Raw genomic sequence first — 15755 nt, 5'->3', positions numbered from 1 at the left:
CTGCCTGCCGCTCCCCCCTGCTTGTGCTCTCTCTCTCTCTTTCTCAAATAAATAAATAAAATCTTTTAATTATAGATAGATATAGATTAGATATAGATATAGATATAGATATAGATATAGATATAGATATAGATATAGATACAGATATAGATATAGATATAGATATAGATATAGATATAGATATAGATATAGATATAGATATAGATATAGATATAGATATAGATATAGATATAGATATAGATATAGATATAGATATAGATATAGATATATACAGAAGCCTCTCTAAATATTCAATAAATAAGACCATTTTGTTTTAGATAGTTGATTGAGGTGAAGAGATTTAAAGGGGAGAGAGAATGGGGAAGAAAAGTTGGGTTTGTATACACTGAACCATAAATCACCATTTTTGTGGGCTATAAGTGGTCCATTATTGGCGATTTATATGGTTCAAACTATTGCTATAGCTGTAATCTTGCAATGTCAAAATTTGGACAAATCAGTAGGTTGCCCAGACAACACCAGCTTTGAAGAACCCCAGTATGAATACAGAAATAATTGAGGACCCTAGAAAATCCATCACTGTGGGATCTATAGTCCACCTTGGAAGGAGCAGGTATTTATTTCATTGTAGTAATTTCTGAAGCAGAACAAAAGTGTGTCCTCTAACAAAAGGTAGTTAAGATACTACCATAACATTGGAACTGCTTTAAATAGATGCAAATAGACTTCTTCCTAAAATATCAAGTGATAGTAGCGCGCTTGGCTGGCTCAATTGGTAAAGCATGTGACTCTTGATCTCAAGGTTGTGAGTTCAAGCCCCATGTTGGGCGTGAAGCCTACTTCAAAAAATATTAAAATATTGAGTGGTAGAGCCTCATGTCAGTTGATTCTGGAAACATTCATTTACTGCACTTTAAATGCTCCATTTTTCATGAGTGACCTAATTAACGGCCAATGTGAAATGTCCCACCTTTATTGTTTATTTTAGTAATCCCTGAAAATTCTGTGAAGGAGGTCCTCAGAGCACCTAGTACCATCAGAGACAGAATCAAGAAGTTGCTGGCTCACAAAAACAGCATGAAAAAGAAGGTAAAAATTAAAAATGTCATCACAGAACCTTCTGGAACTCCAGCCCCTAAGGTTAACTTGCAGCCCCTCAACTCTGAAGAGACTGTTTCCAGAGCTAGGAACTCTAATGGAGGAAATAAACAGAATGAAGAGAGAAAGAAAGAGGGGCTTGAGGAAGAGAAAAAAAGTCAGAAAGCCCTGAAGAACCACGTGGAGCGGGAGCAAAGCCTTCGAGGAGATGTGTTCTGTGAGTAACACTTTCATTACTTTACACAGTTTAGGAAAAATGAATTGTGACTTCTCCTGGCAAGTGAAAGAAAAGACAGCTTCATGGCTGAAGTAAAGTTAGGTTCGGTGCTGATCTATAAGAAGCAGGGTTCTCTCTAAGGTCTGGAAATCAACATCTTCTGCAGAACCCAAATCAAATTTGCTGCTGTGGGAAACAAGGAGGATAAGTCTTTTCCCCTTCCCGGGGGGGGGGGGTTCCTATTTGACGAAGATCCTCTTTCTGCTCCTCGCCAAGCACACTTCCTTGCCCTACAAGCATAGTTGTCTGGCTGCTTGGCTCTCCACTCAGCACACCCCCAAACCAGAGAGACCCGGGATCCAGGTGGATCTGCCAAGCTCTGCCTTTTTACTTCTTTTTTTTTTTTTTTTTAAAGATTTTATTTATTTATTTGACAGAGAGAGAGACAGCCAGCGAGAGAGGGAACACAAGCAGGGGGAGTGGGAGAGGAAGAAGCAGGCTCATAGCAGAGGAGCCTGATGTGGGGCTTGATCCCAGAACGCCGGGATCACGCCCTGAGCCGAAGGCAGACGCTTAACCGCTGTGCCACCCAGGCGCCCCGCCTTTTTACTTCTTGAAGGCACTTTTAACGGGCCCACTCCTTGCAAGGGGAGTTTCACAGTTCTGTGGCTACAATTTAAAAAGCCCAAATTGTAGGCAGGAACATTCTATAGAAGAGCTTAAGTTTTCTCCATGAACTGGATGACAGCCCTTTTCACTGGTCACTCTGTGGAACCCACTCTAAGTCTCAGCCCCTTCAGGGCGGTTTCCATATTAATCGCCCCACATCCTCACGCTGAGACTTTGTATTTCTTTCTCGCCAGGCATTTGTTGCTGCCTCTGTTTTTTGCTTTTTCTGTCCTTGGCTCCATGGCTGTTAGATTTAACCAAATGAAAAGTGGACCCAGGCCCACCTATCCAAGAACTACCATACCAATGGCATCATCTACTCTAATAGAGAGTGAAAATCTCCAAGTATATTTCCAAACCCTGTTGAGAAGGGACATGTTAGTAGTGTAGATGCTTAGAACATCTTTGGAAAACGATGTCCTAGACAAGGAAAATGGAACCAGTGTGAATGCTTTGGGAACGTTAAGGAAACTCTGCTCTAACATATTCTATAATTAGAATACATGATAAAGCTCTCTTTGTTCAGTCATTCATTCCTTTCCTTCTTAGCATGTAAGGATTCAGGGTTTTTCTTAACTGATCAAGTGTTCTTTATTAGCCCCTAAGGTGAATGAAGTGGGTGAACTGGATCTGGTTCTGGTCCACGGAAAACCTGTAACATCCAGACTCGAACACAAAGGTAAATAATGCTTTCTCCCAAGCGTATGCTCTTCGACAATGTCCCATGTCATTTTAATGTCTTTGTACGATGAAATGATTGTTTATGAATCACTGCTTCATTCCTAAACACCCAAGGGAAGAATCAGAACATCTTGACACACGGTGCCAGTATGAAAATAGTAGGCCTTTACATGATTAGTCCCCGTGGTGACAATATAGGAAGGCTGTCTTCTCCCCACCACTCCTGCCTGACACCTAGAGCCATGGGTCGAGGCGGATAGTATATATTTGAAGATGGGAGAAAATGACTCAGTTGCTTCAACTTCAGCACCTGAGGGTGACAACGTGAAAGTTACCATGTACTAAATTCCGGGCCCAAGAGCCAGTGTCCGTGACCCACTGCCACATAGAGCTGCGTGATGAACAGCCGCAGACCCCAGTGGCCTGCAGCGATAGGTATTTATTTCTGCTTACGAGTCTGGATCGCTGGGGAGTTCTGCTGATCCGGGCTGCGCTGGGTGGGGCTTACCCAGGAGTCTGCAGTCAGTGGTGGGCCAACTCAGTGACTTGGCCCATCTTAGCTGTGCTTTCTCGTGTGCCTGGGGCCTCCGCTGGGACGACAGGGCTGACTCAGCTCTGCTCCAGGTGGTGTCTCATCCTCCAGCAGGTCAGCGAGGCTTGCTCTCGTGAAGCAGTGGCAGGGTTCCCAGGAATCAAGTGGAAGCACACAGGCCTTTTGAGGTCTAGCCTCAGAACTGGCTCAGAATCACTTCCGTATTCTATTGGCCAAGGCAACTCACGAGGCCGGGCCAGACTTAAGGATGGGGGACGGTGCTACAAACTTACATTGTAAAGAGCGTGGACACAGGGAGTCTTTTTTTTTTTTTAAATCACAACAGAATTTGTCCAGAAGGACTTCACAGATTTAAATTGAAACAGAGTATCTGGTTTGACACTGTCCTTAAGGCCATTTCCTTAGCCATGATCTGTATACTCCACGCTGTTGTTCTGACTTTGTTAAATTAATGTTTGTCAAGTAGAGCCCCCGAGTGCCAGATGGTTCAACAGAAGACCACAAAAGATGGTTGAAATGGACACATAGATTACTCACAGGCCCTGGAGGATCATGGCATACTTCGAGGGCCACACGGGGAAATTGAGGCAGGGTGCTTAGAGAGAGACAGGACCTGGAGCACATGCCTTTATTAGTGCTCATGTGTGGAGTGCTTGGGGGTTTCCAGACTGAAGCTGGATTGGTCAATTCAAACCAGAAAGATCAGGATCTTGTTGAGCTCCAAGGGAGTCTTATCTAAGGAGTGCCCCCGTAGGGTCCCCTAAGAGGATGGTCCTGAGAGACAGGGGAGACTGTGGGTCACAAGGGCTGTTGAGAAGTCATAACAAGAACTTACATTTGCTTGTGACTGGGCAGGCTGCATTCTAGGGCTTGCACTCGCATGAGGGGCGAAGGTCAGTTTTAGGCTCCTGTAGGCTATTTTGTGAAACAAAATGGTTGCCAAGGCAGCAGCACCATGGAGTAGCTTAGCTCAGTGCTTGACGGCACCTGAAAACACCTTGTGGCCTTTCAAAGCTCCCAATGTTAGACAGGTTTCTGATACTCTTAATGATTATGCAATGTACCCTTTTTCTTAGCAGATTTAAATATCTCAGTTGACTGCAGCTTCGACCGTGGGGTCTGTGACTGGAAACAGGATGTAGAGGATGACTTTGACTGGAATCCTGCTGAGCGAGCTAATGGTATTTAGATTTTACTCTTTTGTGTTCTGTGGTATGGCGTAGATACAGAAGGCTCTCCGGTGATGCAGGGTTCTTCTTCTTCTCTCTTGTTAGGTCAGGGTCGTTGGTCATGTCTGGAAACTTATAGACCTTCCTGAAATCTCCCCTGACGAATGGCTAAGTTGGTTTAGCATATATGCTCCGTCTTATCCCTCTTACCCCCACCGACCCAAACACAGGATGTTCCAGCAAGATTCTTCCATAGTCGTTCCTGCTGCTGAGAGAAAGATGTTGGAATTCATGTACATTTTTTTTAAAGATTTTTAAAGGAAAACTATTTTTTCAAAGTAATCTCTAGGCCCACCGTGGGGCTCAAACTCATGACCCCAAGATCCAGAGTTGCGTGCTCTACCAGCTGAGCCAGCCAGGCGCCCCAGAATTCATGTGCATTTTAAGAGTATTGGGGGAAAGGTAAAAGAAATGGTTCCTTTTCCCCAGTTTGCCAGCTAATGGTGCTCGGTAGCTTCTGTTTTGCTTTTTGTGGGAAAATAAATCTGGAAAGGAAATATGACCTCTGCCTCTACCTGAAGTGTGAGTAAAGTCACCCCTCAAAGTAGCAACACCATAAGGAGCCATCAGGTCAGCAACCTGAACTTTCCCCTCTATTGCTTGCAGATTTCTTTCTGGCCACTTAAACTTGGATTTTTCTCAACTTCAGCTCTGAGCTATGAAATCCCAGCCCTTTCCACTTCTTGGTTGAACATTACTGGTGGGCCCTGTCTTTTCCCTTGTAGAGCATTTGGCTCGCAGATCCCGTTTGGAGCATAAATTGCATCCCTATCTCCTGAGGCTGACGATGTAGTTAGAGACAACTTTGGGGGCTCAGGTTCCTTACCAATCCATTTATTTACTTGGGGACCTCCAAGTTTAGCCCTCGGTTACAAGATCCTCTGCATCCTTCCTCTAGATTAATTCTTCCCTTAGATCTTTCCTTCCAAGCCTTCACGCGCAGCCGGGAAACCTGGATATCCCCTAACAAAAATTCCTTGTGAAACTTGAGATTGGGGTGGGGGGGATACATCCCATGCGGCAAATTGTGGGAGTGGGACTACCGCCAAAGATTCAGAGCAAGCACAGGGCAAGCTTAACCAGTCTGGAGACGGTATGTCTTCGGAGAGCCTGTCTTGCCGATAGCTAACTTGAGTTTCTCCTTTCTTGCATCGTGGCATCTCCAAGTTGATGTCTGCCAGAGCTGTGTCACGCAGGGAGCCCGTCAGTTATTCCAGGATCGTGACAGCTCACACGGTCAGCAGTATCTGAAGTTGGGTTTTCCAACAATGGGAAGTCCCTTATTTACAAACACAATGCACCAGTGGCCCCAGGGTTCTCAGCCTCTGTGTCACTCAAAACGTACGTTCTTCCCTCCTGCACCCCCTTCAGATCTCTAGATGGGTTTGTCTTTCCCTACAGAGTTAAATATGAGAAAGAAACGCGGGGTGAATCAGCATTTTTAGAAGGATAAAATCTCAAGGACAGATCAAAATGGGCTTCAGCTGCGAGAGAAGGGGAACTCTGCCACAGCGGGTCACAGAGCGAGGGTGTCACTGGTCGAGTGGCTAGGTAAATGTAGGGTGCCGCCATTTCGGATAAGCAGTGAGTGATGTTTAGTACATCTCAGACATGTTCCTTACCTGAAATGCAAACTCCCCTGAGAATCCTTTATCTTTAGTTGCTGAATCTGGCAACTCTACCAGCTCGGGAGAAGACCAGACAGCCTCTGAGTCCAGTGAAAACTAAGGCAATGTCAGCGTGGCTCCTGCAGGGGTCTCCGGGAAGGTCCCAGCAGAAGACTCCAGCCCCCACCCCCTGCCCCCAGTGTAGTCCTCCTGGCTTCCACAGGAATTCCTTCTTTTCATTCAGACCCTATTCTATGAGAATTTTGCCCAAGTTCATCAAAGCCACAACCAGGGGATTGGAGATGAGCAGTGTCCACGACCACTGGTTAGGAGATGGATCTTAGAAGTAGATGTGTTCCTGTCATCCTAAATCAGAACTCAGAGTGATAGGTTGCAAGTGGTGGTTGAGCTCCATGAAACCCGCTAGGACAAGTTCATGCATGTCGTGGATTAAATGCCACACGACACAATGAGCTGGCCATCCCACATAATACTGACTCTGTGGGAAAATGTATTCCAAGATTCAAACAACCAAGGGGGAAAGTTCTGGAACACAAGTTCTCCATCAGCTGCAAATTACCGGCAGTGCTTAAAGACGATTTCATTAGATTCTTACCACGTATCTGCTGCCACCACACTTTGTGACTGTGGACAAATTCCTCAGTTTCTCTGACCCTCACTTTCCTTTTCTGTACCGTAAAGGATTTCATCTTTGGGATCCCTAAAAGCCATTTTACCATGTAAATTTTGTTCCTGTGTTTGAAATGAAAAGGACTTCAGCTTTCCCTATAGGAGACTATCATTAATGTTCTTTTTTTTCTGATGGTTTTGAAAATTTTTAATTGCAGTTAACATTCACTTTCTATACTATTTTGGACACTATAGCCAGACCCTATACACTGGCTTCATTAACTGGGTACTTTTCTTCTCTCACAGCTGTTGGCCATTATATGGCAGTTACGGCCCTGGCAGGCCGTAAGAAGGACATCGGCCGATTGAAACTCTTCCTCCCTGACCTGCAACCCCAAAGCAACTTCTGTTTGCTCTTTGATTACCGGCTGGCCGGTGACAAAGTAGGGAAGCTTCGAGTGTTTGTGAAAAACAGTAACAATGCCCTAGCCTGGGAGGAGACCGGAAGTGAGGATGAAAGGTGGAAGACTGGGAAAATTCATTTGTATCAAGGGATCGGCGCTACCAAAAGTGTAAGTGGAAAGCCAGTGTTCAATGAGATACTGACGTTCTTTTTCAGTGATTCAGCAAATAAAACCAAACACTCAGCTAGGCACTGGGACCACAAAGATGAGTAAGACTTTTTCCTTACAGTTAAAGAGTTTATATTCTGGAGCAAAATAGGCAAGGCAATGGGTCAGCGCCACTGGTGCTGTCCACTGCACGCATGTCACATGCTACAGAAGTGATCTCTCTGGGTGTCAGGCTTCTCCGCAGCAGCCTCTCACACCAGACGATAAAATCCTTAATATGTAAAAGAATGTCCTGCTCATTCATTCTGTGTCCAGCACTCATCACAATGAGTGAAAGCTAGAAGGTCTTTTTTTTTAAAGATTTTATTGATTTATCTGAGAGAGCGTGCGTGTGCCTGTATGTGTGCGCGAGCTGTCAAGTAGGGGATGGGGGCAGAGGGAGTGAGAGAAGCAGACTCCCCGCTGGGCAGGGAACCCGACGGAGGGCTCAATCCCAGGACCGCGAGACCGTGACCTGAGCCGAAGGCAGACGCTTAACCAACTGACCCACCCAGGTGCCCTAGAAGGTCATTTTTTAAATGTTTTTTTAAATTAAGCTGAGATTGTGTCTGTTGTCTGGGGTCCCAAGACCATTCAGGTTCTATGGTTCCCTAGAAGGACTCACAGAATTCAGAGAAGCTGTTCTATTCATGATTAGTTTATTACAGTGAAACGATGGTGAATAAAGTCAGCAGAGGGAAAAGGCGCATAAGGCAGAGTCCAGGAGAGAGTGGGCAGAAGCGTGTGGTATTTCTCCACCAGTAGAATCACATGCACAGCTCTTAGTTCTCTCAGCAACGATGCGTGACAACACTCAGAAAATGTTGCCCACCAGCGAAGCTCACCCAAGCCTTGGCGTTCTGGGCTTTTGTTGGGAGTCAGTCTGCCCACATGACTGCCTGCATAGCTGACCTTAGTTACTCAGTCTCCAGCCTCTCCAGAGGTCAGACTGTTTCTTTGTGACCCAGGGCCCCCACTATAAATCACATTGTTAGCATAAATTATCTGGCATGGGCAAAAACACTCTTAAGAGGCAAGATACTCCAAGGATTTAGAGGTTATCTCCCAGGAACCAGTCAAGAGCCACACCTGTCTTTAGAACGTTCAGGGCTTGGACAAGCCAGACCTCCTGGATCAATCCTTTACCGTACCGTGGGTTTAATAAATGAAAAGCGAGCAGTGCTTAAGAGGAAGTTGGTCAATGAGATGAAACGCTCAGAAAGAACAAATAGGATAAAAATGACAAAGAGTCCGTCAAGTTTGACCATCAGGAGGTGGCTGGTGACCCTTGCAGGGTTTGTTTGTTTGTTTGTTTGGAGGGGAGGTGGAAGGCCACCCTGTAGAGAGATGAGCAGGGAAGGGAGCAGAGCCTGGGAGGCAGCCACTATGAACCCTCATGAAGAGCTTGGTTGAGGTGACAAGGGAGGAGGTAGGGTGGAAGCTAGAAGGAGACACACGAAAAGCTGAGTACCAACTAATGGTTTGAAGAGGAAGAGCAATTAGTAGATCCATAAATTGGGATCCCATTTACACTTCGCTTGTGAAAGATGATGATTCATTAACATAAGGAAAATCCTGTTTTTTGTTGATAGGCAGTGATAGAAAGCCTGGGGTCTAGTGTCAGACATTACATTCAGCATCTTTTTATTTACTTGGCACACTTAAGCAGAGCATCTTATTTAAAATACGTCCTAAGATCTGACTATGGATAAAATACATGCTGGGCTATAGTTGAATTTTCTCACCATTCTTTCCCTCTTCCAGTGCTTGTTTAGTGCTGACGAACACATTGATTCTAGTTTATGCTGATTGCAACATATTTGCACCGATACAAATCCAATCCACATATTGACATCGTTGTGTTTGTAGCATGGGTTGGGGACCATGACACTGAGCTGTGCTATATATAGTTGACATCTTGTTGGAGAATTGAAATACGCCTCTGCACAGCATTCCTGATTACCTCTGTGACTGAACTTATATACTGAGGAGTACTTTATATAACATGGTAGCTTGGGGGTGGGTAGCAGTATGTGCCACAAAACAGTGATTTTTTTTAAATACACATTTTTGCAAATATGCCTCCAAAGAACCTGGCCAGCAATGACAGTATAACACAACACAGCTCTGTCAAGAGTCAGGCCCAGCCAGGCCCTGATGCAGGCACCAATGCCCTGAAATTTTTCAGTATGAAGGGAACGCTTACTGGGGCATCCTGGAAGGTGGGGATGCTGAATAATCTAGACTAAAGCATGCATACCAGTTTGTCAAGGTCGTATTGGCCGGGGATATTTGTAGCAGATGAAACTCTTATTCCATCAACACAGGCATACAAGGTAAGTCTCATTGCTTTCTCTAAATCAAATTATATCTGAATCAAAGCTGCATCCTTAATGTGGCAGGGGGTGGGGTGGGATTCAATCTCGGTTATTTGCTCATGCAGGATGGAGGGAGGGTGCCCCTCCCTAGGGTGGTCTGCATTTCTGAAGAGCTAAAGGCAGCACAGGTATTAAGAGAGGGCAGAACATTTTCACTTCATCATGGGGGCCACGGATATTCTGTGTACCCATGTCGCACGTAAAGTCACTCATCTCTTCAACTTCCATGGCTGGCCAGGACACAGAAATCTTTACCGAGGCTGGAGTCTTGTTGCTAAGAATCTAGCCTCAATAGAAACCTCAGACAACCATTTGAACAAACTGATTACCAGTAATGAAATTGAATCAGTAATCAAAAATCTCTCAAGAAACAGAAGTCCAGGATCAGACAGCTCCACAGGTGAATTCTCCCAAACATTTAAAGAAGAGTTAATAACTATTCTTCTCAAACTATATCAAGAAATAGAAGAGGAAGGAAAGCATCTAAATTCATTCTATGAGGCCAGCATGGTCCTGATACCAAAACCAGATAGAGACACCACACAAAAAAGAGAACTACAGCCCACTATCTCTGATGAACATAGATGCAAAAATCCTCAACAAAATAGTAGCAAAGTGAATCCAACAATACATTAAAAAGATCATTTACCATAATCAACTGGGATTTATGCGTGGGATGCAAGAGTGTTTCAGTATTCACGAATCAGTCATCATGATCTACCACATCAACAGGAGGAAGGATAAAAATCGTATGGTCATTTCGATAGATGCAGAAAAAGCATTTCACAAAATACAACATCCATTCATGATAAAAACCCTCAACAAAGTAGGTTTAGAGGGAACATACCACAACATAATAGAGGCCATATATGAAAAACCCACAGCTAATATTACAATGGTGAACAACTGAGAGCTTTTCCCCTGATCAGAAACAAGACAAGGATGTCCACTCTCTCCACTTTTACTCAACAAGCTACAGCAATCAGACAAGAAAAATAAAAGGCATCCAAATTGATAAGGAAGAGGTTAAACTTTCAGTATTGGCGGATGACATGGTACTACATGTAGAAAACCCTAAAGACTCCACCAAAAAACTATTAGAAGTGACAAATGAATTCAGTGAGTTTACAGGATACAAAATCAGTGTGCAGAAATCTTTTGCATTTCTATACACTAATAATGAAGCAGAAAGAGAAATTAAGAAAGCTGACCTATTTATAATTGCACCAAAATAATAAAATACCTAGAAATAAATTTAACCAAAGAGGTGAAAGAACTGTACTCTGAAACCTATAAAACACTGATGAAAGAAATGGAAGATGACATAAACAGACGGAAAGATACTCCATTCTCATGGATTTGGAAAACAAATGTTGTTAAAATGTCCATACTATCCAAAGCAATCTACAGATTTAATGCAATCCCTACCAAAATACCAACAACATTTTTCACAGAACTAGAACAAATAATCTTAAAGACCCCAAATAGCCAAGGCGATCTTGAGAAAAAAGAACAAAACTGGAGGTATTATAATCCCAGATTTAAGTTATATTACAAAGCTGTAGTAATCAAAACAGTATGGTACTGGCCCAAAAATAAACACATTGATCAATGGAACAGAATAGAGAGCCCAGAAATAAACCCACACTTATATGGCCAATTAATCTACAACAAAGGAGGCAAAAATACACAATGGGGAAAAGACAGTGTCTTCAACAAATGGTGTTGGGAAAACTGGACAGCCACATGCAAAAGAATTAAACTGGACCCCTTTTTTTTTTTTAAGATTTTATTTATTTGACAGAATCAGCCAGCGAGAGAGGGAACACAAGCAGAGGGAGTGGGAGAGGAAGAAGCAGGCTCCCAGCGGAGGAGCCTGATGTGGGGCTCGATCCAAGAACGCCGGGATCATGCCCTGAGCCGAAGGCAGACGCTTAACGACTGCACCACCCAGGCGCCCCCTGGACCCCTTTCTTACACTGTACACAAAAATAAACTTAAAATGGATTAAAGACCTAAATGTGAGACCTGACAACATAAAAATCCTAGAAGAGAGCAAAGCAGTAATTTCTCTGACATCAGCCACAGCAACGTTTTCCTAGATATGTCTCCTAAGGCAAAGGAAACAAAAGCAAAAATAAATTATTGGGGCTACATCAAAATAAAAAGCTTCTGCACAGCAAAGGAAACAATTAGCAGAAAGTTAAAAGACAACCTACTGAATGGGAGAAAATATTTGCAAATGACGTACGATAAAGTGTTGGTATCCAAAATAAATAAAGAACTTATGCAACTCCACACCAAAAAAACAAATAATCCAATTAAAAAATGGATAGGGGCACCTGGTGGCTCAGTCGGTTGAGCATCCAGCTCTTGATTTCAGCTTGGGTGATGATCTCAGGGTCATGAGATCAAGCCCTGCATCAGGCTCCATGCTCAGCACAGAGTCTGCTTGGGATTCTCTCCCTCCCTCTGCCCCTCCTCCCCAGCTCATGTACTGTCTCTCTAAAACAAACAAACAGAAAAAACGGGTAGAAGATACTTCTCCAAAGAAGACACACAGTTGGCCAACAGACAGATGAAAAGATGCTCACCATCACTCGTCATCAGGGAAATGCAAATCAGAACCACAGTGAGATACCACCTCACACCTGTCAGAATGGCTAAAATCAAAAACACGAGAAATAGCAAGTGTTTGTGCGGATGTGGAGAGGAAGGAAGCCTTGTGCAGGGTTGGTGGGAATGCGAACTCGTGCAGCCACTGTGGAAAACAGTATGGAGGTTCCTCAGATGGTTAAAGACAGAGTTATAGGGCACCTTGGTGGCTCAGTCAGTTAAGCGTCTGCCTTCGGCTCAGGTTATGATCCCAGGGTGCTGGGATCGAGCCCTGTGTTAGGCTCCATGCTCAGCTTCTCCCTCTCCCTCCACTGGTCCCCCCACTTGTACTCTCTCTCTTTCTGTCAAATAAATAAATAAAATCTTAAAAAAAAAAATAAAGACAGAGTTACCATATGATCCAGTAATTCTACTACTGGGTATTTACCCAAAGAAAACAAAAATACTAAATTGCAAAGACATATACACCCTTATGTTTATTGCGGCATCATTTACGATAGCCAAGATATGGAAGCAAGCCCAGTGTTCATCAATAGACAAGTGGATAAAAAAGATGTGGTATATATACACAATGGACTATTACTCAGCCACATAATGAAATACTGCCATTTGCAGCAACATGGATGGAACTAGAGGATATTATGCTAAGTGAAACAAGTCAGTCAGAGAAAGACAAGTACTGTACGATTTCACTCATGTGGAATTTAAGAACCAAAACAAATGAACCCACCCAAAAAAAAGAGAGAGAGAAACCAAAAACACCTAACTATAGAGAACAGACTGATGGTTACCAGAGGGGAGGCGGGCGAGGGGCTGGGGGAGAGAGGTGAGGGGATGCAGAGCACACTTACCGTGATGAGCGCTGAGTCTAGACTTGCTGAATCACTATATTGTGCACTCGGAACTAATGTAACACTCTATGTTAACTATACTAGAATTAAAATTTTTTTAAAAGTTGTAGTAATAGGAAAAAAGAAGAATATTCAGCTATTTATTTTAATAATTTCTTTGTTAATATTTTTGGATGAATGAATGTAAAATAGTGACTGTATATCTTTAATTTTGTTAAATGTGTCACTCCTGTCATTTTGTGTCCAATTTCAAGATACATTTTTTAGTATTCATCCTCTCTCTGTTCTTTATACATTAGATATTTCTAAAATATAAAGAAGTTTGCTTCTCTTTTGATTAATAGATAATAGATACTTTATTTGACCTATTTTATCACGGATAAAAGTGATCATAGTCTATTATGTAACATTTTTCAACACATAAAAACAATGACTTCCCAATAACTTCCAATATTAAAGCCAATATTTTAAGAAAAATAACTCTATTACTACAAACTACCAAAATCCGAATATATCAAAATAATTCCCTTTCAACTATGTAGTTTTACACTGGATCTTCACCAGGAATGTTAAATTTCTTCTGGCCTGGTTTTTTAAAAGAAAAGCAATTGTTCTTTTATTTTTGCTTTTTTTTTTTCTTTAAATGGGGGTTTCAGATTTTCCTCTTCTGCCATACCTTTCTCAGCTTTTCAGGGCTGTCCAGATGCTTTTAGGAGTTGCAGCGACCCTGTTTTCTCTGCCTATAATCCACTCAGTGCAGATACTGCCAACGCTGTTCCTTCGCAGTAGGGGCTGACGAGTTCCGTCCCTTTTTTGTTAAGTAATCTTTATGCACAGACGGGCTCGAACTCGTGACGCAAGGTCAAGAGTCTCATGCTCCACCAACTGAGTCGGCCGGGCGCCCTGAGTTCAATCCTCTTTAATAGCTATTAACTAGTTTATTTATATCATTGACTTGAGTAGTTTGAAGTAATTTTTTTTTATCTTCTCCATTATTAGATCATTTTTGAAGCAGAACGTGGCAAGGGCAAACACGGAGAAATTGCAGTGGACGGCGTTTTGCTGCTTTCGGGCTTATGTCCAGATGGCCTTTTATCTGCGAATGGCTGAATGTTACTATAGTCTTTTGTGTCTTTATATTTGGCTTTGTATGTCAGTTCTCTGTTTTCTGATATTCCACCATAGATCGCCCCACTTTAGAAATACAAACTGAAAAATCGTAACATACCAACAGAAACATTATCGTAAGATGCCTTTCTTGTATAAGATGTGCCAATATGTGCTTTCAGTATAGTACCACTCATTGATTTCTGAATTTATAAAATGTGGAAATGTGGAAAAAGCTCAGCTTCCCCCACCCCCACCTCCCAGTGTTTCTGATTTGTCTCCATGAGTTGATGGACCTCTACATAACATTTTTAGAATTATAGAAAAACTAACAACAATAACAACAACAAAAACCCCACAGGGAATCATTTCTCTGTTTGACTTTTCTGGCACTTCTTGGAAACTGACATCACAGGTAGATTTTTATCTAAGTGGCTTAGCCTGATCTTTTACAGCCAAGCTTATATATTTAAATTCTTTGTAATAATATTCAAATAATCACCTTGTGTCATGGTTTAAGTTTTTCTAAGTAAGAAAATGTGTCGTTAATGCTCTGTTTCATTGTGTGTATAATTATTTGCTTTACTGGAAAATGTGGTTTTCTTCTTTTTCTTTGGAAATACTCTATATTTGTAAAAATTCGTAAAATTACTTCCTTTTATGGGAGCACTTGACTGCTTCATTAGGCCTCATAAGTGCAATGCAAATTAGCTTAAGTCGTTGAATTTAAGGCCTCAGAGAAATACCTAAAACTAAATCATGCTAGTATCAGGATTCAGAAGAAAGACCAATGCCTTCTTTTCTCTGTTTCTCTTTTCTTCCAAATTCAACAACAGCTTTGTGTGGTAATGAATCTTGAGTATATTCGATGAACGTATATTCTGTTTTAAGATTCTGGGTCATAAACAGAAGGTTCCCCGGATATTTGCCTGTTATCCCCTAAAGCAATGAAGGCCTTGAGCTGTAGGAGGAAGGAAGAGAGAAGGTGGTCCACTTACTAATCTTTAATATTTGTAGCCTCACTCTTAAAGTTTTTTTTACATTGAAACTCTTAGTAATCCTTTTTTTAAATAGTAACCTTTTCTCAACAAGTTCTCTTTAATACAACCAACACATACAACCTTTTAAGATGGTAGGGGAAAAACATTGTTTTCCTTTAGCGTGAAGTAATTTTTGCATACAAAGTCTTGTATTCAGCGGCTCTAGTTGTATCTGTTAGGATAACGGCTAGTTATAGAAACCCAAAAAATAGTTTCTAGTGAGACCAGACGAAGAGGTGCCTAGCTAAGTCAAATCAGCCTACAGAATTTTGAGAGATAATAAAATGGTTGTTGTAAGACACTAAGGTTTGGAGTGGTTTGTTACGCAGCAAGAGCTAACTGATATAGGTGGTTCCTAATACTGTGATAGAACTTGAAGAAGAAGGCTCTGTTTCTTCAGTGACCAAGGAAATTCAAGAGCACAGTTAGGCTTAGAATAAAGGAAGATAGGAGGGAGAACTTGCAATG

At 42.3% G+C, this 15755-nt stretch overlaps 1 protein-coding gene across 1 annotated transcript in view; it reads left to right on the top strand.

Moving 5' to 3' along the window:
• Nucleotides 1-14781, top strand: part of EGFL6 (EGF like domain multiple 6) — a 34052-nt gene extending 19271 nt beyond the window's left edge. The window contains exons 6-10 of the mRNA XM_040634441.1: nucleotides 989-1315; nucleotides 2583-2663; nucleotides 4298-4399; nucleotides 6991-7256; nucleotides 14140-14781. Coding sequence (XP_040490375.1) covers nucleotides 989-1315; nucleotides 2583-2663; nucleotides 4298-4399; nucleotides 6991-7256; nucleotides 14140-14250 — 887 coding nt within the window. The 3' untranslated portion in view covers nucleotides 14251-14781. The remainder of the gene's footprint in view (nucleotides 1-988; nucleotides 1316-2582; nucleotides 2664-4297; nucleotides 4400-6990; nucleotides 7257-14139) is intronic.
• Nucleotides 14782-15755: the final 974 nt, after the last annotated feature.

This window comes from Ursus maritimus (genome assembly GCF_017311325.1).
Source record: "Ursus maritimus isolate PB19 chromosome X unlocalized genomic scaffold, ASM1731132v1 scaffold_X1, whole genome shotgun sequence".
NCBI lineage: Eukaryota > Metazoa > Chordata > Mammalia > Carnivora > Ursidae > Ursus > Ursus maritimus.
Note: the sequence above shows the minus strand (reverse complement) of the source record. Positions and strands in the feature narration are given on the sequence as shown.